Below are 24,426 nucleotides of genomic sequence, written 5' to 3'. Positions count from 1 at the left end.
CCGAGAGGAGAATGGAGGAGAAGGGATTGAAGCGTGACCATCCCCCCCTGGGGGATGATTTCTCACTTTCTGTCTCTCTCTGTCTGGCGAGCACACATACCCTATAGCAAAAACCTCTCCAAAAACAAACAAACAAACAAAAAAACAATGAATAAATAATTATTAAAAAAAAAACAAAAAAACAACAACAAAAAACAAACCACAGGGCCCTTCTTGGTGAAGGCTGGAAGGGCCCCCTGAGAGTACTCGCTCTTCCCCACCTCCCATCCCTCACTGCGGGATGGCCCTGAGCCGGCTGTCTCAGCCTTTGGGAAGCAGGCTGTCTCACGTCCACGTTCCTCTCCCTTCCTGAGCCGGGACAGTGTGGGTGCTCTCCCTCATGAGCTAATCTCCCTCAGATGTCTCAGACAGTCGGCACAGTCAAAGACCTTGGTGGCTCCTGGTGTGTACAAGGCAAAGTCCAAACTCACTTCAGAACAATGTGCCCTGCTGCTGACCCTGTCCCACCTGCACCACTCTGGCCCCGTCTACTCGGGGAGCTGCCCCAGTCGTCAGCCTCCTCTCCACCCACTGCTGCCACAATGCCCTGTCTCTGCTGGACCCAGTGGTACCCACTTTGTCTGGTGACATCTCCTGGAGGAGCCCCCATCATTGGACGTGAAGACTTACAATGCCCAATGCCCTGCCATTAGACCAACACTGGGCTCAACACTGAGCCTCCCTACCAACTGCCATGGCGTGGGAGAAGTGTGTCCGGCAGATGCCAAGGAGCAGCACGGGCGCAGCATGAAGACACGGCGGGCACAGCACGAAGACCTGCTGGGGCTGGGACAGTGGTGGGCTGAGGCTGCCTCTCCTCTACAGCCTGCACTGGCTTTCCAGCACCGCGGCCTAGCGAGGGTCACAGAAGCCCGAACACTGGCCCCAGGAGGAGCAGAAAGGCAGGGCACCTACCTCTGTGACAGCAACTCTCCCCAGGGCACGCTGATGGGGGTGAGCCTGCAATGCAGCACCACTGGGTGCCTAGGGTGTGTGTGTGTGTGCTTGTGTGTGCTGGGGAGGGAGCCTGGGCATGCCATGTGCCTGTTTGGTTACGCCTTAGTCACGGGAATTGGCAGAGGGCTGAGGTCCTCACTGGAGGGCGATTGGGGCAGAAGTGCTGGAGAGGCACTGACTCACTGTGGGCTTGTCCAGAGGTGAGGGCTTCCAGGACAGAGGGGAGCCAGGGCTTATGTCCAGTGCTTGGCCCAGCCGAGCCCTGGGCCACACAAGTCAGGTTATCCTCCAGGTGACCTGCCTGGAGGGCATGGCCATGTCACTATCGGCTCACACTTGCTCCTCCCCTGCCTGCAACCCTCTCCCCTAGATCGCTCTCTGCCTGGCCTCTCACTTCCTTCCTGTCTGCTCTGACGTCACCTTATTGGAGGGGCCTTCCTAGGGGCTCCTGGTATGAAAGAGCCGCTCCCACCCCACACTCCATTTCCCCTTAGCCAGACTTAATTGTTTCACAGCACTCCCCACCACAATTAGATACCATCAGTACAGGAGCTGTCTGAGGGCAAGGCTCAAACCTCTGCCTCGCACCTAGAAGTGTGCCAGACCCGGTAAGTCTACAGAACTGCAGGCCCTGTGGCCAGTGTCTGAGAAAGCCCCTGCCTCCTCACACCCCGCAGAGAGTCAAACGGGCACTGTCCAGGCCAAAGGGGGCTGACTCCTGGGGGCTTTGGACAACCCTCTACGAGGGTCCCAGAGTGACTCGGCCTGATGCATGACCAGACAGCTGTCCCCACTGGGTATGATTCCTGGGGCCTGTCCTTCCCAGCTCAGGGCCCTGGGGGCAAGTGCTGGCATCAGCTTCCTCATCCATAAAATGGGCGTAAGAATGAGATCCCTATTCCTGGTCTGTGTTTTCCAGCTGCAGGTCACGGAACATAAATGGGTGGTAACACTGAACCGGCCTGAGGGAAAGCTGCCTGGCCTCTCACTTCCTTCCTGTCTGCTCTGACGTCACCTTATTGGAGGGGCCTTCCTAGGGGCTCCTGGTATGAAAGAGCCGCTCCCACCCCACACTCCATTTCCCCTTAGCCAGACTTAATTGTTTCACAGCACTCCCCACCACAATTAGATACCATCAGTACAGGAGCTGTCTGAGGGCAAGGCTCAAACCTCTGCCTCGCACCTAGAAGTGTGCCAGACCCGGTAAGTCTACAGAACTGCAGGCCCTGTGGCCAGTGTCTGAGAAAGCCCCTGCCTCCTCACACCCCGCAGAGAGTCAAACGGGCACTGTCCAGGCCAAAGGGGGCTGACTCCTGGGGGCTTTGGACAACCCTCTACGAGGGTCCCAGAGTGACTCGGCCTGATGCATGACCAGACAGCTGTCCCCACTGGGTATGATTCCTGGGGCCTGTCCTTCCCAGCTCAGGGCCCTGGGGGCAAGTGCTGGCATCAGCTTCCTCATCCATGAAATGGGCGTAAGAATGAGATCCCTATTCCTGGTCTGTGTTTTCCAGCTGCAGGTCACGGAACATAAATGGGTGGTAACACTGAACCGGCCTGAGGGCAAGAGGAATGAGCCAGATGGAAAGTAATCGAGTGTGAGCGCCGTTAGGATGAGGATCACGCCCCGAGTCATGTCTTGGTATTACACGCAAACACTTATGCACATGGGGCCGCGGTTTCATATCCACACCGACACCTTCACCGCGGGCCTCAGTCAAGTGAAGGTGAACACAGGCCTCGGTAGCCTAAGTCTGCGGTGGCTCAAAGAAAATGCATGGCAAAAGCCATCTCGACGGCAGAGACACAGGCTTCCGCAACACTCCTGAGTCTGGCGGGGAAGGAGTGACGAGAGTCTGGCTCAGGTAGCCAGGCACAATGGTCAGGGGCCACAGAGAAGGGGTGGGCTCAGACACATAGCCAGAGGTGACAGACGACCTGAGGTGGCAGACTGGGGACCCGAGGAGAGCACGCAGGGCGGAGAAGCGGGGGAAGGAACGTAAGCCTGCTTCAGCCAGGGCTGCAAGGACCTCTGCTCCCCAGGGAAGTGGCTGGCGACCTGCGTGCACAGAACCTCCAGGCCGGCACAGGCGTGCATGGAACAAAGAGGAGCCCACCGGGTACCCGCTCTCCTGCAGGGTTCGCGTCCTAGGGTCCAGGATGGACATGTGGTCCTCCAGCAACTCAACAGAACACAAGTTTGTCTTTTCTCCATAGAACTCCTGCCCCACAAGGTCCCGCCAGCCTCCAAGCAGACGGTGGTTTAAGTGGAGGGTGCCCTTACTGGCTATGCTTGACCAAGCTCAGGAATTAAGCTCCTGGGACCTCCTACATCGACCCTGAGGCTGGCAGGGGCCACCCTGAGCCTAGAGAGCCAGAGCAGTTGCCTCACTGGGGCTACTGCATAGCCCACAGATAGCTCCCAGCTGCCCTGGAGTCCTGTGGGTGAGGCCTGTGGGCGGAAACCGGCTTCTTCCTGCTCACTCCTTCCACCCAAATTTGGTGAGAAGCGAAGCGAACTAAGCTTCCCAAACTGAGCATCCCACCCTGTGCTGGAAAGTTCACAGCCTCAGAGCCAGGGCACACACCCAGGGGTATGTGCACTCAGGGCCCTGCTGATACGTGGCTGCATGGACAGGCTCACACACGTGGAGCGCTCTCAGGCCCAGCTTGCATCTCCCCCCCTGCCGCAGAAGCAGAAGCAGCGGCCGCACCGACGCAGCTGTGACTCATCTCGCTGCAAAGGGGGGTGTGTGTGGGGTGCCTCCCGCTATGGCAGCAAGTGCCCTTGCTTCCTCAGGTCCACGTTGCAGTCAGCCCTGCCACTGCCATGGCACGCCTCTGCCTGGACTCAGACACCCTCACCAGGGACTGCTCTGTCCCTGTGCCCAAGGATCAAGGACAAGCCCCGCCCAGGAGCCTGGCTGCTGCTACCCAGCTGGAGTGGCCAGGAGCCTGAGGTGACAGTGAGACTCTTGTCCCCCTGGTTTAACCAGTAGATATGCTCAGTTGGGGTGAAGGTGCTTGGCACTTTTTAGTAATGCTGCCCCACTCTGTACACCGCTGATCTCCCGGCCCGGTCTTATGACACGGACTGCTCCCAGCCATGGTCCTGTCCAGTCAAACCTGCCCCAGCAAGCCTGTCCCACCCACAGAGGCACCCAGGAGCCAGTTGGAATTTCAGCTGCCTTCTGCTTGCCAAGAGCCTCCTAACACAGGGGCAGCTGCATTCCCATCTTGGGGCCTCTTCTCAGCCCACGACGCCCCCTTCTGCCCTGAAAGTGCTTTTGTCTTCTGCAGGCTCTGCAGAGGCTGGACCCCACATGTCAGCCTTGCACACTGGCCTGAGGGCCACTGGCTCCTCACACCCCTGTGGACCAGGCCCTCATACACTGCTCGAGTGAAAGCCTTCTGCCCTTTCCATCAGCCCCACGGGCCATCAACTCAGTTCTTGTGCTCCCGCGTCTGGTGCGATGTCTTCACCTTTTCTGAAGGGTCAGAAAACTTTTGCTAAACCAAAAAGTACCAGGGGAAACACCAGCCCTCTGTGCTCACCCTCGGATGGATGCTGAGAGAGAATGAAGGAGTCCATGCGTTAGGCTGATTGTCGACTACGTCAGTGTGTCTGTGTCCATGTGGGCACTGGGGTGCAGGGAGAGAGAAGTCCCAGCTCTCCAGAGAGGGACAGCGAAGGAAGGGGTGCACCCACTGCTCACTATCTAAGTCTCAGGGTCCTCACCTGTAAAATGGGGGTGAAAACAGCCCCTCCCTCTGAAGGCTGTTATGAGCCCTGAGTGCTTCGCATGCAGAAGGCATGAAGGACAGTCCCACACACCATGGACACCCTAAAACTGCTGGGGGTGCTGCTATCATTGTTGCTATGATTCACTGAGTGATTTTTAGATGCAAGGAATTATGTGATGTGACTTGCCCAAGAATTCATTCACTCCCTCAGGTGGGCTCAACAGAGGTGTCCCCCGAGTGCTGAGGTTCACAGGGACCGCAGAGCTAGTGGAGGGCGAGGCCAGGTCACCTGGGAGTTGGAGTAAAGGTGGGCAGAGCTGCCAAAACAGGGGTGCAGTATGTAAGGGGGCATGCCCTACAAAGACGGCTTGCAAGTGCATGAGAGGTACCCCTTCCTGGAGGGTCTGGAGAAGCCACCTTTGGGAAGACACCCAGCACGGAGGGAAAGGGATGTAAAGTGGAGTCTTAAAGGCTAGCTGCAGAGAAAACCTGAACAGCATTCTAGCATTCCCTTTCCAGGGGTGTTTGCCTTAGGGCTTGTGTGCTTGCTGGAGAGAGACAGAGACAGAGAGAGTGAGAGGGAAAGTGAGAAATCATCCCCCAGAGGGGATGGCCAATGCCTGCTCCTCTGTTCTTCTCTTTGGATCTTGGACACTCACGCACATGCACCCACCATGAGTTTCAAGTCACCAGGTCCAGGATTCAAACCGCGGTCAGACATGTGGGAGTCCAATGACCTAACTGCTATGCCACTTGTTGACCCTCAAAAAACCCACTTCTTTAGAGATCAGATGGCTGGCCTGGATCCTTGTTGTGAAGAATTTGGGGAGACTGATGAAATATCTGTGAGGCTAATGTTCAAATGCCAGAGGGGAGCCTTGCAGGACAGTGGTTACCTACGTGGGCTCTGGAGTTAGACTCTGGGGCAAATCCTGGCTCTGCCACTAACTTCTGTGGCCTTGGACATGCAGCTTTAAGTCAGCCTCAACTTCTTCATCTGTAAGGTGGGACTAACACCCTCCTGGGATGAAACGTGGGAATATGGGTAGTTTAGCAAAGTTCCCGGCCCAACTGCACTTGCACCCCAAGTGTATCTTCTCACCATGCTATAGGTACCCATATTTACTTGATGACACAGAAAGATGGTTAGGTTTTACAAATATGCTACCAATAGGAGGGGCTCTTATGATTCTTACCTGTAAACTAGAAAGAATCTGTTTGCTAAGCTTCCAAGGCTTTTCTCAGTGTTCTTCTGCCTTCCTTTCGCTAGCTAGTGAACTCCTACATAAACTTCAAAACCCAGTCTTCATACTCCCTCTTCTAACTCTCCTAAGCAGAACCAAGGGCATCATCCTCTGTTCACTCAGCACTTTTCCCAAATATTTTAGAGAGAGCTCTTCACACCACAGATACAGTAGGCAGCTTACACATTAGTATACGAGGTCCCCATACACTGCTCCAGGTTTACTGAATGTGAGAATGTGAACAAGGCCTGAGACAAAGGAGTAACAATTCCCAGCTTTTGGGGATTCCCTGTGGCAGTGTCTACACAGACATTCATGGAGAGAAAGAGGAGGCGGGGCTCGATTATTTATTTCTTTGCACTTGTAACAGCTTTATTTGGGAGAAATAACCAATTCCCATTAAGGGTATTGTCAGACCCTAATTAATTTCCCAGATCTGGCTCTGTTGGCCCCTTCTCTGCACAAAGCTGGAGCTTTACAGCTAATGAAACGCCAAGCCAGTGAGGAGCTGAAGCTCCACCTCCTTTAATTTAGGGGCACCATTAACTGTATTCTCCATCACTGCAATTACCGGGGCCTGCTTCTTCCCCTCCCCGCCGTGAAACTTAGAGGAGAGCAGCGAACTGCATGAGAGGATGTTACAGTTTTTCACCAGGAAGGAGAAAGGAACAGATCCTTGCCCCTCAGCACGCTGTAACTGACGGAGCAGGGATTTAGGGGTCTCTCACTTCTCCCTTTCTTTGCTTTAAAAACACTTTTTCTGGGGGCAAGACACATCTACCTCAAACTAACCTTTAGTACAACGATGCAAACAAAAACGTAAAAACTGGTGGCTGTGAAGATGGTGCAGTGTGACCAAGGGAAGAAGACTGGGTCAGTTTTGAGGGACCCCCCCGCCCCTCTGCTGGGTGGCCATGAAGGAGCACACCGGTGCCTGAGGGCTCCAGGCAGAGGGTTGGGTGAACGAAGCCTGGTATGTGAGGTTCCCCAAGTGCCTGATTTGGCAAAGCATTCAGTCCTGCCATTGCTGTGATTCCCCTTTTACAGATGAGGAAACTGAGGCACAGAGAAGGTAACAGCCCAGGGGACCAGCAGATGACGTAATGGTTACGTCACTGGACTCCTACCTAGCCAACCACAGTTCTAGTCCCAGACCCAGAGGCTTAAACTCACACCAGGCGTGTGCGTGTGCATGCTCAAGATCCCGAAAGAAGAACGAAGGAGAAGGGATTGTGGTGTGGCCATCTCTCCAGGGGGTGATTTCTCATTTTCTGTCTTTCTGTCTTTCCACTGAGTGTACACACCCTATAACAAAAACCTCTCTTAAAAAAAGAAAAAAAAAGGTAATTGTCCAAAACTACCCAGAGTGAAGAAGAAGAGCTGAAACTTGACGTCTGGCAGCCTGGTTCCAAGGCCCATATCCCCACCTGCCACATCCAGGGGGATGCCAGAGGTCCTTCCTGCCTAGAACCTGTCCTCTGGGGACTGCAAACTCTGCACCTGAAAGAGGAAGGGTGGCGCCCCTCGATGTTGGATGTTGGCGTCTTCCCCAGCTCCAGACAGCTTTGATTGTAATCAAATTAACAGCATAAACAAGATTTATTAGGCTCATAATTACCTTTGCAACACTGATTTGCATGTGGACAATGTGCTAATCACAAATGGCTTTTTTAACCATTCATTAAAAAGCTGGAAGAGAAAGGCAGAAATACTTTGATGGCATCTAGTCCAGGTCACTGCAGGGGCTTGGAAATGTCCTACCATCCGGCCACTAGCCCAGGCCCTAGCCAGGCCCCTCTAGGCCTCCTCCTCCTGCATGGTATTCTGAATGCCTTCTGTAAGTACAGAGACAGCTCCACCTGCCACCGGTGGGGAGGACAAAGCAGGGAGGGAGCTGTCACAACTGTGGATGATGAATACTCCTCATAACCCCCTGCCCCTGAGAAAAGGCCACAGGTGTGGCAGCCTGAGCCTTTCTGCCATCCCTGCTCCTGGTGTCATGCATCGCCACATCCCCTGTCATGGCAGGGAACAGACTTTGGATCCAAGTGGCCAAGTCTTCGCCTGGATGCACAGCCCGAGGTGGAGGAACTCAGGCCTTCACTGGCAGCCTCAGGAGTGGCTACAGTGGATGTGACAGAGACACGGGCCGTGAGTGTGCCCACGGCAACATGACACCCAACAAGACCTCCAGGCCTCTGCTGTCTGAGGGAGTGGTGGGAGGCTTTAGGTCTTGGGGCTCACCGGCTTTCATCCCCCAGCCTTTTCTTCTGTCCTCAGAACCTCCAGAGCAGGACAACGAGAGGTCAAACCCTGGACATCGCCAAACACCAACTCCTGAACACCCCACCATACGGAGGCTCCCCAGTGGTCCAACGGCTCCTAATGAAGGGCTAGGAGCTTCCTTCCCCTAAGCCACTCAATGACACAGTTGAGGGTAACGGACTGACAGTTCCATTGTCAACGTTCTAGATGCGTTCCCCCCAGTTGTTTTTCATTTGGGAAATTACATTAGGGATCTACTTATAGGGGACGGACCCCTTATGACTCCCTGGAAATAGGGGATTTCTCCCTTCGAAAAATTGGTGAAGGTTATAAGCAGAGATCACAAATCTCAACCCTGGGCTCGGAGAAGGAACAGAGGTGCTGACCATTGTTCAATGGATGACACTTCTTTACAGTCTCAATGCCCCCAGTGAAGTGGGAAGTAGGGTGTGCAGTGGATCAGAGCTGTGGATGACCCTCTCTCAGAAAGAACCCCCAACTCAGGTGAACGACAGCTACGGCCTCACTGATCTCGAATTACAGCAGAGCACTGCAGGTGTTTCATGCCTCACTCTGCCCCTTACTGGCTGTGGGTTCCTGGGCAAGTCACTTGCTCACGCTGGGCAGTGAGCCTCCAAGGCCATTCAGAGTGGAGAGATCATCCAGAAGGCCTGCCTTCTCCATCCTGCATGGAACTGCCTAGTCATTTGGTCGCCCATCAACACTCAGCAAGTCTTCCGGCCCACACAGCTCTCCCTTCTCTGACAACCATGGAGGCCCCAAGGATGAATGCTGGGCTGGTCGTTGTGCTCAGAGACCACTTGCTTGGCACCTCCGTCACCCTGCTGGGACTGCAAGGAGCTGACCCCATGCTGGAGACAGGGGTAGCAGAACACAGGGTGCTGGTCAGAGGCTCCGTGGACCTCCACATTTCTTACAAAGTCAGTCTGAATTCATAGTATGCACCTGCTTGCTCCCAGACTACGTCCTTCAAGGTCAAGACCCCTCGGCCTCTGGGCATCCTCCTGACAGTCGGCCTTGCCCATCTTCCTCCTGAACCCCCAGGCCCAGTCCATCTGTCAACTGCCTCTTACCCTACTTTGATCTGCCAGTTCCCCGTTTCGCTTCAACGACATTTCCCCAGCTAGCTAGATTCAGCCCCTTGAACACAGATGCTTTTTCCTCAGTGTTTAGCCGTAGGACTGAACTGCCTCACGCCTCAGCACAACTCCAGGAAGACCTGGCACAGGCCTGGCGGCGGTCTGTATCTGTGGCATCTGCGGCCCAAACACACAGGATTGAGCAGGTCTTAGGTAGGTCTCTAGGGAGCTGTAGGGCTCTGGGCCCTCACAGTGACAGCTTTACTGAAGTGACCTGGAGGAGAGAGGGTTGGGAAGGGCAGGGTACATGGGACCATGAGAGGCAGGATGACTCCAGACAAGTGGATGGCTAGGCCAGAATTAGTGAACTGAAGCTTCATGAGGGCAACTACAAAGTAAGTTGCTTAAGTTAAATTTGCTACAGCGTGTGCTCAGTGCCTGGGCTTAGACGAAGATTGCCTGTAGCTTTTAGCTGAACCAGGACTAGGGGGTAGATGGTAGGAGGAGGCTTTGCCTCTCTAGAGCAGTTGTTCTTCTTTTATTATTATTATTATTTTTGAAATTTTGCCAATGTGTGTGTGCGTGCTGGAGAGAGAGTATGGTCATGTCACAATTCCTTTTCCATCTCTCCCTCCTTTTAGGTTTTTGGGCATGCATGCACACATGCCTAGTGTATTTCTCAAGCTGCTGGGTCCGAGACTCGAACCATGCAGTCAGCAGTGGAATCCAGCTGCCTCAACCACCACACCAGTGTCTGGCCCAGAGCAGTGGTTACTAACCAAGGGTGATGCCCCCATCTCCAACAGTGTGAGGGCACTTTGCTGTTACAATGCTTAGGGGAGAGGGCAGAATCTTCGTTAGAAGAATCGAGTGTGCAGAGACCAAGACGCTAACACTCCTCCATGGTCCTGCACCACGAATAGCTGCCTCACCAAGCACCAACCCCACCGAGGTACACAGGAGGCTGCCAACCGGAGCTTGCAGTAGCCAGACTCAGGGTCCGATGAGGAGGTGACCTTGGGTGGTGGTGGGCTTGCTGCAGTACCAGGTGCTTCTGCCCAGGGAAGGTGACCATATGTCAAGAGCCACCCTGTCAGGCAGCGCCCTGGACCTGCCGAGCGCGAAGGTCCTTTCTGGCTCTGAGAGTTAACAAGCTTCTAATTTGATTTATAAAGCGTAGCTGACACCCGAGTTCCCAGCGACGTGTTGATGGTACGACCCGGGTCTGCCTGCAGTATGCTCTGGGCTGTGGGTCCCTTGGTCGGGGTAGATAATGAGAGTCGGCTCTGACTGCAAGCGCCCCTTCCAGTCATTAGTGTGGACAAGCACAGGGAAGGCGGACAGCATGACAGGCCCTGTTGTTCCAGGGTCAGCCTGCGGAGCACGTGGAGAGAGCATCCCCGGCTCGGCCCGTGACTCGGAGATAATTAACTGGGGAACTGCCAGTTCTGACCACGTGCTCCCTCAGAGGCTGGCACAGGGCGGATGGCCAGTTCCTCGGTGGCAGTCCATGCTTGCCTGTGACCCTGGGCTTTCGGAGGGCCTGGCCTGGCTGCATCTGGCTCCAGTATGGTAGGCCTGCATTGGCTCTGTCCCCATCTGGGGGCAGGACTGCCCGGGTGTGGTCTTCCTGAGGCTCCATCAGCCCCCTGATTTCTCCAGGTTCGCCTAAAGCTTTGCTCAGGAAAGAGGGACAGCCCCGAGTTCAGCAATTCTAGCTTTCTGCCAGAAACCTAGAACCTAAAGAACTGGCCTCCCACCGAAGGGACAAAGCAGCCGGCGGGTAAACCTAGCCCTCTGGACCTCAGCTGATGATGGAGAACTAGCACTGCCCCAGGAGAACTCAGCACTGACAACTATGTTTTAGAAAATGTGATGAGAATCCCACCCTAGCTCTTCCACCTGAGGGATTTCTGGGAAATCCCTGGGGGTCCCTCCGTGCCACCCAGTCAGCCCCTGGTGGCACATGCCCACTCACCTGTGCGACAGAGTGGGTTTCATGGAGCTCATGGAGTTGAGGGGGGGCTGCATGGGGAGTTTCCCAGGGGGGTCGCTTTGGCGGCTCTTCTGATGTCGCAGCAGTAGCAGGCGGCCGAGCTCCTCACACCAGGAGGACAGCAGGGCTGCAAGGAAGGACAGCGTGGTCAGTGGCGCCTCAGCCACCACACCCAGCCACACCCGAGCCCCACTTCCCCTCCCTAAAGGGTGTCACTTATACTGGCTTTGCTCCCAGATCCGCCGGACACCAGGAGACTCATCCACTGGGCTTCTCAGGAGACCTCAGTGTTCTCAACTGAGAAATGGCACTAACACCCCAGAAGGAGGATTCAAAAGCTTCTTGTTGCTATGAACAGACCAGCGGACGAGTTTGTTTTTGTTAGAAGTTTATTGATTTATTTCTCCCACGTGTAAGAGAGAAAGCGAAATAGAAAGAAAGACAAGTACTCTCAACAGGGTCTTGGTGGCACGATCCACCCCCAGCCTCAGCCAGTCTGGATCATGGGCAGGTGCACCCATGTACCCACTGTGCACAGGAGACCTCAGAACACAAACCATGGGTCTTCTGCATGTGGGTTCAGCATTGTGGCACTGCACGGCCACCTTGCCACAACGAGTGAAAAGGAAGGCCATTTTTTTTTTTTTAAAGGTTTTGTTATAGGGTGCATGTGCTCACCAGAGGGAGAAACAAAGTGAGAAGTGAGAATGCACCCCCGACAGAGGATGGCCACACTGCAAACCCCTTCTCCTAGTTGTCCTCTTAGGATTTTGGGTGCATACATGCATGCACTTTGCAAGCCATCGGGTCTAGGGCTTGAATCACAGAGTTGTCCACGTGGGATCCAGCCCCTGAGCCACACCACTTGTTGGCCCCAGAAGGCCCATTTCAATGGCCACCAAACTGAGAAGTGCTAGACTGGCAGACAGAGGAGAGTATCAGATGACAAAAGGGATGGCTGAGCAGCGTGGGAAGGAAGGGCCTCTGGCAGACCACCCTCTTGTACTTTGGCCAGGCAGCTCAAAGAGGGGTCTTCTCATAGGTAGGGTTACACATGCAAGGCCTGGACAAAGCCTACAGCCTTCCTGGAGCCTGTTGACAACCCAGGAGTGTCTGCAGGGCTCCTGAAACTCCTCGCCCAGGAAACGCCCTGCTGAGCACACGTGTGTAGGTTCATGTTTTTTTAGCCACACCATGGCTGGTCCTTCTGCACCTGGCACAAGTATCTGGGAGGAGTGAGGATTTCCAGAGCAGAGGGTGGCCAGGAGGTGGGGGCTGAGCTGGAGGCTGCTAGGGTACCAGGTGCAGCAGCTCTGAGAGCCATCTACATCTGGACTCAGAGAGCCTCAGCAAGTGGGTGCCAGAGAAAGGCACGCTTCTCTGACGTCCATGTCCGGGTGTGGCCAGCACCCTCAAAGTGTGCCTTGCCTGGGCTCTAGGGGAGGCCAGTCCTTCCAAAACACATGATATTGCCAAGGTTTGGGAAGTACAGTTGGAAAGGCTAGGCTCAGCTGCCACCTTGCTGTGTGACTCCAAGGAGCTTGCAGACCCTTTCTGGGCCTCAATCTGCTTGGAGGTAAAGTGGAGTCATAACTCTTGGGCCAGCACTGTGGTACAGTGGTAACGTGCTGCTTAAGAAAAGCCAGCTCTCAGGGCCAGCAGGTGATGCGGTGGTTAAGGGCGCTGGACTCCCACATGGCTGACTGTAGTTCAAGTCCTGGACCCAGCAGCTTGATTTCTCACTTTCTCTCACTCTCTCTCTGTCTCTTTCTGGTCAAATTAAAAATAAGTAAGTAAATAAATAAATAAAATTTTTTTCTGAAAAAAAAAAAAATCTACTTTCCTTATAAAAAAAAAAAAAAAAAAAGACAGCCAGCGGCTGCATGGTGGCTGCAGTTCGAATCCCTAGCCAGGTCAACCAGCAGAAAAAGTCCAGGCAAGCAGGCAAGAGCCCCAGGTCCGAAGGGCTGGAGACCTGGAGGAAGGCGATCGCAGCAACCAGTCTCTGTGGAGGGTGCTCTTCTTTCTCTCTCTCACTCCCTCTCTCACACACATACTCTCACATGTCCCCTCGTGGGCTCCATCACAAATAAAGAAGAAACAGGATTTCTCTAGAAGCGGTTCAATTTGTTTTTAAAAAAGAGGGGAAATGACTCTTGCCCTGTGTTCCACCCTGGGCCGTGGGAGAGGCAGATGGGAGAGCTGTTGAGACCTTGCTTTTAGAAAAGCACAAACGGCGGACGCGCCTCAAATGCTCCACTGCTGCTGTGAGCACCTCAGCCACGCCCACACGAGAGTTCTGGAAGTGTTGACCCCGTCAGAGGCCAGGGGTCCTCTGAGTCAGAGCTGCTCATCTGCGTGGCTGGGCGCAAAGCCTGCTCTCCACTGCAAGGCTGTTCCCCCAGAACTGTACGGCATGCTCTGTACCCTTCTCTGCCACGTGCCCCATGCGAGTCACCACACTTGCTACCATCTGCCATTGTCCCCATTCTGCAGATGAGCAGACCAAGGCTTAGGCACGTGAAGCTCACAGTTCACTCACAGTCACTGCAGTCAGAGAGGCAGAGAGAGACGGTCTCCGGCCATGGGCCCCAAGCCCTGGCGGCGAAGCTCAAGGCTGAGCCAGGTGGGGGAAGACATGAAACCCTCTGAAAGAAAAGCCCCGGGGAGCCCTGGCCTCCCAGTTCCTCTGATTCAGTAAGAAGCCCGCCGGACCTCCTCTAAGTCATGCCTTCATCACAGTCAGCTGGCACTAGGGGAAGACGTTTGAATGAACGATGACTGGCAGGGCCAGGGCGAGGCTGCTGTGTCACACTGCTAGATCCTGGAAGGGCCCCCCCACTAGCCCAAAGCCTCAGGAGGCCACACCAGGGCCACCGTATCCATTTCCACAGCTCGTGTAGTGTACAAAGATGCCCAGCCAAGGAGGCACACGGAGGCTTCAATCCAGGCTGTGCCCCTCTCAAGACAGATCAGGGACCAGTGGGTGGGCTAAGTCTTAAAAGATGCATCCTGCCCCTCTCTGCAAGGTCACCTCATCTTGCCACCACCTGCTAAGAGAGGAGGATGTAAGGGAGAAGAGTGTCCCCCTGGGCGTAGGTCTGCTCCGTAACTGGCCAATGCTCCTACAGTGGGTGCCCAGCACACGTCTGCCATGCTGGAGGAGACGCAGCCTATTCAAGAGGCTGGAGAAAACAGAAATGAGTTTCCAGATTGCCCCATTCCTTCCCAGGCCCCGAGTTTCTGTTTCTTGTGCGGGGGCACTGGGCATCTGGAAACTCATTTGCACGCCAAGCACGAGGCCCTCCGGATTGCTACGACAGAGGCTTGCTCAGCTGCCTGCACAAAGGACGGCCGCAGATGGTGCCGCCTGCCGCCGCCCCACCCCTCTCAGCCTTCGCTCCTCCTGCGGGCCAGCCCCGCTGTGCAGGGGTGAGGGGACACCACGGTGGATCCGGGGCTTCCCTCCAATATCACGAGCCACTCCCTGCTTGGTCAAGGACAGCCCTCATCTTCCTATTTCCAGTGGAGTGGTTTTCCGTAAAGGGAATAAAGGCAGACGGGGCCGTGGGGGCCTGGCACGCTGTGAGCAGGCGTGGTGTGTGCACCAGGCAGCCACAGCTCGACTCGACACAGATGCCTGGAGAGCCTCATTCCTACAACCGAGAAGGAGAAGTGGGGGAGGCGAGGGAGGCACCAGCCCCCGCCTCCGTGGCACGGCCTTAAGCATGGCAGGTAAATGGCACATGTTCTCATTCTGGCGCAAACCAACACGAGAGGTTCTGAGGTAAAAGCTTGTGAATGACACACACAGGAATTTGCAGCCAATAAGAGACTCTGGGTACCATCCAGGGAGCAGGAGGGTCGACAGCGACAGGGCACTAGGCGAGGGCAGACAGGCAGGGATTATGCACAGACAGGCAGGGTGACAGCAGCCTGGTGGTGCCCGGTATGCCTGGATCTTGGCCATCATGCCCACAACTGGGCTGTGCAGGTGTGCCTGCTCGGGTCTGGCGGGTCCAGCCTGCATGCCTCTGACCTGGATGACTTTAGCCTGTGCAGGACCCCTGCTGGGGCTGGGTTGGAACAGTCCAAGGATGAGTGGGAGGGGCGGGAAGGCCTGGGGTGGTGTGTGCAGAGTTGCCTGGCAATAGAGGGCAGGCTCCATCTTAACCTGGACTCTTCTCTGCTGCCATGCAGGGCCAGGAGGATCCTTCCCACTGCTGGGCAGCCAGCATGGTAGCCCTGGTCTTGTAGGGCCCACCCAGCAGACAGAACAGAGGTGGTCCAGAGGCCCCTTTTTCACACAAGGGCCCCAGTTTTCAGATGAAGATAGTCCTAGGATCCCGTGTCCCTTCCCACTTACGAGGGCAAGGGTTTGGCCCCACAGCCATGGGCTGTGTACGAACTGCCTCTCCCCCACTGACAGGTGGTTGGTCTCCTGCCTGCTGCTCCAGCTGCCAGAGCCCCGTGTGCACATCATATGCACAGCTGTCAACAAAAGCCATTCAGACCCCGGCCTCCTCCAGGGGCTGGGCCTTCCATGGGAACGGAGAGGTACTCTGGCTCCACTATGCTTCCTTTCTGGACTCTTCCAGCCTGGGGTGTTGACATGGAGAGGGCCTTCTACTCATGAGAAGCTGATGTGGAAGCAGAGAGGCTCCCACAGCAGGAGGGGAGGGACCTGCAGGGCTGGCCACAGGAAGCTGACCAGGATCACCCCATCCTGGGGCGCTTCCAGCATGGCTATAGAAGCACCTATTGCCCTTCCACTCCAGGGAACTGTGACGGATCCTGGCCTTTCCTGGGGGTACCCCCGGCTACACACCTGTCTCCTCAGTGAGGTGCCGAGATGAGGTCTTCCTCCCAAGGCAGGGCCTCTGCAGCAAGCAGGAGCTGAGTTGGCAGGGGCACCCAGGAAGCTGGGCTCTCAGGGTAGCAGGAAGCAGCTCCTTATCAAGCCCCAAGACCTGTTGTCCTTGCCAGCCTGTCCAGGAGCTGCGCTGGTGACCTCAAGGGCTCTTCCAGCTGACCACACGAGGCCCACGGCTGGGCTTGGGGCAGCAGAGGTGGATCACCTCAGTCCCGCCCTGCCAACTCTGAGTCTCAACCCAGATGCCAAAGACTCCCCAAACTGCTCACCATCAAGTGTGAGGCCTGCATGACCCAACAAGTCCAGCATGGCATCAGCGGGCTCTCCTCCAGGCCTCCTAACTGGCATCCTCGTCACCAGGCTCCCACCTCTCCGATACAGCCTCACCCAGATACCAAGCTGTTTCACTCACCCACTGGTCACTATCCACAACTGCTGGGCACCCACTGTGTGCGGGGGGCCTGGAGGGAAGGGGAGGTCAGTGCCCTGATGAAACCACCTGGCTCCCACTGCCGCACTCAAGTTGCTCAGGACCAGTGCAAAGCCCAGCCAGGGGGGCAGCAGCCTCGACTCTCATCTCCTCTGACCTTAAGGAGCAGCTGCCACCCTGTAGTTCAACTGTCTGGGTTCCAAGCCTGTTCCATCCCTTACAATGACATAACCTCTCAATGCCTCAGTTTCTTTGTCTGTCAAACAAGCGTAATTTATAACGCTTACTCCCTGGGAGCATGGTGACGTTTGAATGACACTACTGCTGTAAAGTGTTGAAAACGGTGCCTGGCGTGTTGGTGGTGTGCAGTCGGTGTCAGCGCTCAGGAGAGAGGAGGGGCACCTGCAAAGGCACCCTCTTGCTCCAGGCAGGAAGGAGCCTCCGGGATGGGAGGTGGTCTCTCATTCATGAGCCCCCCACCGTCTAGCAGATTCTGGGGCCCCCTTGCTCTGTTTCACAAGACATCTCCTAATTTCACACCTCTTGACTGCATGGAAAACACTTCATTGTGGGCCAGCCCTGTGGCCTGGGGGTAAGGGAGCTGGAAGCCACATGGCCAACTGTGTGGTTTGGATCCTGGCTCCGGCATCTTGAAAAACACACTGGGTATGTGTACAGGCCCCAAATCCTGACAAGATAGAGAACAATGGAAATGGGGCTGCAGAATGGCCATTCCCCGATGCAGGGCAGTGCTCTGTCCTCCCCTCCACCCTCGTCTCTCTCTCTCTTTGGCGAGCACATGCTCCCTCTGTCAAACTGAAGAAAAGACAAAGCCCACTTCATTGCTTCTTTCCTTATAGAATTCATACTTTTCCAAGGCTTGGTTCTGATGGTACTTCCTCCAGGAAGCTGTCCCAGTCCCCACCTGAAGGTGTCCATGCAGCCCCTGACAGGCACCAGGGCCTGCATCATCCTTAGGAGAGGCAAGGAGCTAAGCATGCTGTCCCTGGAGTCCCACAGACAGAGTTTCGATCACGGCCTGCCACTTGCCAGCTGTGGTTTCACACAGGTCACGTCACTGCTTGGACCTTTCATTTCCCACCTGTCAAATGGGTTTCACAGGAGCTGCCTACTTCAGAGTCCACGCAATATGTGAATTAGTGCTGTAGTCAACCCCAGGGTACCTAAGAAGCCTGAAAAGGATGTTTATGGGCCTCCAGGGACCCTGTAACTCACACCAGCCCCAGGACAGCTGCCCCTGCAATCCCACATGCCCCATGGGGAAACTGAGGAGGCACAGACTGGTGCCAGCCCAGCTGACCTGACCCCAGCTCTACTGTCTCTGCTCCCTGGAGACACCCTGAGCAGTGAGGTTTCCTGAGCCCCGGCGCCCTCATCTCACAGTGGCTGTAAGGTGAACACAGTGAACACCATGAAGCACCAGCAGTGCCCAATGCCATAGAGCTCGCTACAGTAATGATCAGTGTTATTGACTCAGTTGCTACAGGGGTGACCACAGGGCTGTTACAGTGCTTCAGCATCTCTCTGTCCACTTCTGATCACAGGACAGGGGGTGGAGACCAATTCCTGGGTAGGCATGAGGCCCAGAAGCTCATGGTGTCGGTGTGCCAGGGCCCATGCTAGGCCTGTGGCCCATTCCACACAGACTGCACAATAGCCCCTTCCTCCCGTCTCCTTTCTGAGTTCCTGGGGGAGACAGTGAGGACATGTCATTCCTCCTCTGAGACTCAGGAAGAAAGTCAACTCCCTTTCTGAGACAGCTGTGTCTCTGAGAGGTGTTTGTGGCTCCAGAAGGTATTTCAGCTTCCCTAGAGACCCTGTGGGCAGCCCCTTGACCCAGTGACAGCCAGCTAGAGTGGGTGGGGAACAGGTTCCTCAAGCTCGAGACCCAGGCCCGGCATTTGGAATGGCATGGTCTAGGACTCTGGCTTTTAGCAATCAAGATGAAAGCCACATTCATGAGGGAGGTAGCAGCCCCGAGGGGTCAGTGGAAGGCACCGTGACCTCTCACCTCTCCTGTTCCCTGCACTCATCTTTGTAATTTCTCCAGGAGGATGCAAAGAATACCAGATGCCCACTCCATACCTGCCTAGACTCAAAGACATGCTCACAGGGATGTTGCGTCAAGGGGAAGATGGGCAGCCGACTTCTCCTTTGTCGTGGCACACAGTGGTGTGTGTGACGATGGGTGGGCCTCAATGGGCTTGTCTAAAGGCCATCACACCAGCGGCACCCAAGGCTTTACCACGCTAAGGCAGCTTGGACACCAGCCTACGAAATGGAAAGGAATGGGACCTGAGGATGAAGTGGGAGGCAGGGGGCATAGGAAGCAGGTCTGAGGGAGAGCACTGAGGAAGAGTTAACCCCAACATCTGCTTCCCAAGACTTTTCCAGCTATGCTCCCTGTAGCCAGCAGCCACTACACTGTCCTTCGGGGAAAGGAAAAGCAGAACCAGAGTAAGGGTGAGGTAGGCCTGGAGTGCGGTGCCCTGGGGCAGTGTCAGCACTGTCAGTCTCAGCCTGCCCAGACATGCCCTCCCTGGGGCCAGTGACAGGCCCTGGCTTGGCCCCTGGACCTGCAGCCCTAGGCAGAGTGGAGGCCCAGGCTGGGCTGACCAAAAGAGGACAGACAGAAGGCAGAGGCCGCACAGCCTCATATGGGAGTCACTTTAGTGCCAGGTAGGAAGGGCGGGGCTGCGCTCTCCAATGATCTGCCAAGTGATCGCCTTTGTCAGCTGACAGTGATCAGATGGAGGGGAGGCGGAGGCCAAGGAGGGGTATCAGAGGAACAGACAAGCTTGCTCGGGCACGTGGGGAAAGCTGCCGCTTGCCAGGCCAGACGTATGCTTACAAAGGGACGAGAAACCAGGGACAGCCGTGGTGGGCTCAAGGACAGGAGCACTCCTTGGGAGCTGAGCAGGGAGAGGTTTGGAGAACGAGAGGCCTAGGATGCTCACTCCTGTAAGATCTGGGAATCAGGAAGGGATGGCAGCGGCTGTGGGGGTTGTCGAGGGAGGCTGGAGAGGGATGAAAGGCAGTCTGGAGGAGGGGACAGAGAGCTGGACAGAGAAGTTATCAAACGTGCTGCAGCCTGGGGCGGCCCAGTGCAAAGTGAAACAAAGGCATATTAAAGCAGCTTAGTGGCTAAAAGGCTGCTGGACAAGAGTGTGTGTGTGTGTGTGTGTGTGTGTGTGTGTGTGTGTGTGTGTGTGTGTGTGTGTGTGTGTGTGTGTGTGTGTGTGTGTGTGTGTGTGTGTGTGGGCGGTGTTAGTGAGTAAGGAGAGACGGGCACCTGAGATCCACGAGGATGGGGCAGGACTCAGAGGCCAGAAGGGGCAGGAGGAGCCCCTGGGAGGATGCATGTGGGGTTCACTATCCCAGTAAAAAGATAAATGATACGTGTTCAGACATAACCATACCATTAGCTTACGAGACCATGTGAGTCCCCCTAAAGCAGCAGAAGTGTCCCATTCCCAATAGGGAAGTCTGGGGGCTGTGCCAGGTGAGCTGGGCAGGAGAGCAGGACCCTTCCCTCTCCACCCCCTTTCTTTCTTGAACCTTTTGTTCTGACACCCTCCTGCATCCCTGGGGGCACCTGGAGTCCCTCGGGAAGTCCCACCCATGCACTGTACCCTGCACCCCACGTTTCCTGTGCTCCTTGCTTACTGTTCAGTCACCTTCTGCAGCCTGCCAGGCCTCCCCGAATTACAAGAGGAGCGGCCTACCGTATCTGCCTCCACCCTGCCTACGGCCAGCCCACCTGCCACCAGGCGGCCAGAGGAATTTTTCTGCAGTGCATTCTGATCCCCTTCCCACTCTGCATCTCGAGACGGCACAGGGCCTGGCAGGTGCTCAATGGCTGCAGCCCTGAACTGGGAGTCAGGCTACCGGGGGAATGACGTGGTGTTCCATAGCGACAGTGAGAGCCCCAGGGCCATGAGGGAGTCGAGGGGCTCACTTCCGCAACCCTGGCACCCAGCTGTCACGGAGCACATGCTATGCAGCCAACACGTGACTCTCAGAGTGACAGGATCACCGCTAGGAGTAACCCACTCTGCAGAGGGCAGACACTAGGCAAGCTGCATCTGAGATCGCAGGATCGATCCGGGCAATACCTGCGCCCGGCACCCTATGGTTTTAAACCGGAGGCAGCTCACCATTCCTTGAAGGCAGAAACCCAACCTCAAGAGCAAGAGCCCTGAGTGGAATCCTGTCAGGAATGTGTCCAGAGACTGTCGAATGAAATGACGATCGAGTCAAGTGACACGAGTTTCACACATTTCGCAACAGGCACAGGCACACCAGTACCCAGGAGCAGACGGAAGCGAAGCAACGACGGGGCCTATTCCCAGGAGGCCAGCTGCTGCCCACACTCGCGCTGCGGGCTGGCTGTGGTGCTCAGTTAGGGTCTGTCCCTGCCCCACCAGGGCTCTCCTGAGATACTGCTGCTCTATCTTGCTGGCCCACCTGCTGGGCCCAGGCCACACCTCCTTTGAGCTACCCTCCCTTTCATTTCCTGATCACAGATCAGGGGACACTGCACTGGAAGATGGGGGTCAGAAGCACCTGGAGTCTCCTGCCTATACCTGGGACCTAGGTTCTGGACCCCCAAATCCACACATGGCAAGGAAGGGGCGCTAAACTCCAGAAAAGGAGGGAGGGTGGGGGGGGGATATATGGGAGTCTGGGATGACACATCCAGGCTAGTCTCTTCACTGCAGCTGAAAAATGGGGGGACCACTCTTTCTCATAGGAGGAGCCCCAAGACGAAGGAAGGGCCAAAGCATGGTAACCACATGTGGCGGGTCTTATGACAAAGAGTCCCAACCGGAAACTGAGAGGCAGTAAAATGATGATGCCTCCTGACTCCAAGAGGGAGAGGGTCTAAGAAAACAGGCTCTGGCCTGGGCTGCCTGGGTCCAAATTCCAGACTTCTCTGTGCTTTGGCTTTCTCATCGGTAAAATGGGGATAGTAAGTACTACTTGTGTCCTAAGTTAGCCTGAGAGCAGAATGTGTTCCTACACACACTGGTACGGTGCCTGGCATGAAAAAACGTTATACAAGTACAAACTATTGGTGGCCAGGGGCTGTGTGAAGGTTAAAGTGCTGGAACCTGGATGGTCGAGTGTGTGGTTCAAGTCCCAGATCTGGTGGCCCAAAAAAACACACTGGGCACAAGTACATGCATGACCCAAATCCTAAGAGGAGAGTGGAGGAAAAGGGACTGTGGGTTGGCCATTCCCTCAAGGGGGTACTTTTTCGCCTTTTGCTCTACGAGACGGCACAGGGCCTGGCAGGTGCTCAATGGCTGCAGCCCTGAACTGGGAGTCAGGCTACCGGGGGAATGACGTGGTGTTCCATAGCGACAGTGAGAGCCCCAGGGCCATGAGGGAGTCGAGGGGCTCACTTCCGCAACCCTGGCACCCAGCTGTCACGGAGCACATGCTATGCAGCCAACACGTGACTCTCAGAGTGACAGGATCACCGCTAGGAGTAACCCACTCTGCAGAGGGCAGACACTAGGCAAGCTGCATCTGAGATCGCAGGATCGATCCGGGCAATACCTGCGCCCGGCACCCTATGGTTTTAAACCGGAGGCAGCTCACCATTCCTTGAAGGCAGAAACCCAACCTCAAGAGCAAGAGCCCTGAGTGGAATCCTGTCAGGAATGTGTCCAGAGACTGTCGAATGAAATGACGATCGAGTCAAGTGACACGAGTTTCACACATTTCGCAACAGGCACAGGCACACCAGTACCCAGGAGCAGACGGAAGCGAAGCAACGACGGGGCCTATTCCCAGGAGGCCAGCTGCTGCCCACACTCGCGCTGCGGGCTGGCTGTGGTGCTCAGTTAGGGTCTGTCCCTGCCCCACCAGGGCTCTCCTGAGATACTGCTGCTCTATCTTGCTGGCCCACCTGCTGGGCCCAGGCCACACCTCCTTTGAGCTACCCTCCCTTTCATTTCCTGATCACAGATCAGGGGACACTGCACTGGAAGATGGGGGTCAGAAGCACCTGGAGTCTCCTGCCTATACCTGGGACCTAGGTTCTGGACCCCCAAATCCACACATGGCAAGGAAGGGGCGCTAAACTCCAGAAAAGGAGGGAGGGTGGGGGGGGGATATATGGGAGTCTGGGATGACACATCCAGGCTAGTCTCTTCACTGCAGCTGAAAAATGGGGGGACCACTCTTTCTCATAGGAGGAGCCCCAAGACGAAGGAAGGGCCAAAGCATGGTAACCACATGTGGCGGGTCTTATGACAAAGAGTCCCAACCGGAAACTGAGAGGCAGTAAAATGATGATGCCTCCTGACTCCAAGAGGGAGAGGGTCTAAGAAAACAGGCTCTGGCCTGGGCTGCCTGGGTCCAAATTCCAGACTTCTCTGTGCTTTGGCTTTCTCATCGGTAAAATGGGGATAGTAAGTACTACTTGTGTCCTAAGTTAGCCTGAGAGCAGAATGTGTTCCTACACACACTGGTACGGTGCCTGGCATGAAAAAACGTTATACAAGTACAAACTATTGGTGGCCAGGGGCTGTGTGAAGGTTAAAGTGCTGGAACCTGGATGGTCGAGTGTGTGGTTCAAGTCCCAGATCTGGTGGCCCAAAAAAACACACTGGGCACAAGTACATGCATGACCCAAATCCTAAGAGGAGAGTGGAGGAAAAGGGACTGTGGGTTGGCCATTCCCTCAAGGGGGTACTTTTTCGCCTTTTGCTCTATCTCTCTCTCTCTCCAGCAAGCGCACATGCCCTATAGAGACAATATAAAATACACAAACTTAGTGTTTGTCGTTATATATGTGTTCGCTTAGGATGAAGGAGCTGCCCTGTCTCTCCCCCTACAGCTGTATGAAACTGCTCAAGGAACAGTTCCTGTCACCTGTCTCTAAAAGGATCGCACACATGCTCAAAATGCCTGACCTTGGACCACCTCCCTCGGGGGACTGCTCCCAAGAGCAGACTGAGACTCCACCCCACCCCACTGGACCGGGTGCTCCCCAGAGCAAGCCGTGTTGCTGCCTAGCACCCGACGCTGCCCACGCCCAGTGTTCTTGCCAGACCCTGCACTGGGCGGGACCCTAGGCCCCACAGACCTAGCTTCTGACTCAGCTCTCAGGCCCCGCAGGCCCAGACGGCGAAGTTAGTCCAACACCTTCCTCCCTGGGAGTGCCTGGGCACAGGGCTTGGGTGGACTTTATAGCTGCCTTCTCTCCCAGGGGCTGGTTGCTGGGAGGCCTAGCCCCTTCCTGGGCCCCCATCCGGAGGTACCCAACAGGAGGGGAAAAGGACAGCAGCCAGGATTCTGGCTCTCACCGCTTTGCTCCCAGCAGGAGAGGATGGTCTGAGCCGGAGAACAAACTATCCACAAAATCATTATTGGGCTGGGGCTCCCTGGGCTGGGTTCCCTACTCCTTCTCTACTATGGTAACCCAGAAATGGAGTAAGGGTCCCCTCCTCCTGGTTCTCTCCTCCCTGGAGCAAACAGCCCAGGAAACATGGGACCACAGAGGGGGCAGGAGGGTCAGGGAGCGCCCAGCCCCAGGAGACTGGGTGTCCACTCTATAAAGACCACTGATGTGGCAGTGCAGCCTCAGGCCGCATGTGTGCATCTGGAAAAGGGTGGCCACTGGCCCTGCTCATCTACTGTAGGAGGTGAGGCTCTCTTAGACTGTGAGGGCACACAGAGAACCCTTTGGATTTCCCATCTACTCAGCACCCTCTGTTTCACTCAAGCCACACACAACTGGCCAC

At 55.6% G+C, this 24,426-nt stretch overlaps 1 protein-coding gene across 1 annotated transcript in view; it reads right to left on the bottom strand.

The window, feature by feature from the left end:
• Window positions 1-24,426, bottom strand: part of ZMIZ1 (zinc finger MIZ-type containing 1) — a 208,884-nt gene that overhangs the window by 23,212 nt on the left and 161,246 nt on the right. Inside the window, 1 exon segment of the mRNA XM_006154898.3 lies at window positions 11,328-11,472. Coding sequence (XP_006154960.1) covers window positions 11,328-11,472 — 145 coding nt within the window.

Source organism: Tupaia chinensis, unplaced genomic scaffold, assembly GCF_000334495.1.
Source record: "Tupaia chinensis unplaced genomic scaffold, TupChi_1.0 Scaffold000424_1, whole genome shotgun sequence".
In the NCBI taxonomy this organism is placed as follows: domain Eukaryota; kingdom Metazoa; phylum Chordata; class Mammalia; order Scandentia; family Tupaiidae; genus Tupaia; species Tupaia belangeri.
The sequence above is the reverse complement of the archived record's forward strand: the minus strand, read 5'-3'. Positions and strand labels throughout refer to the sequence as shown.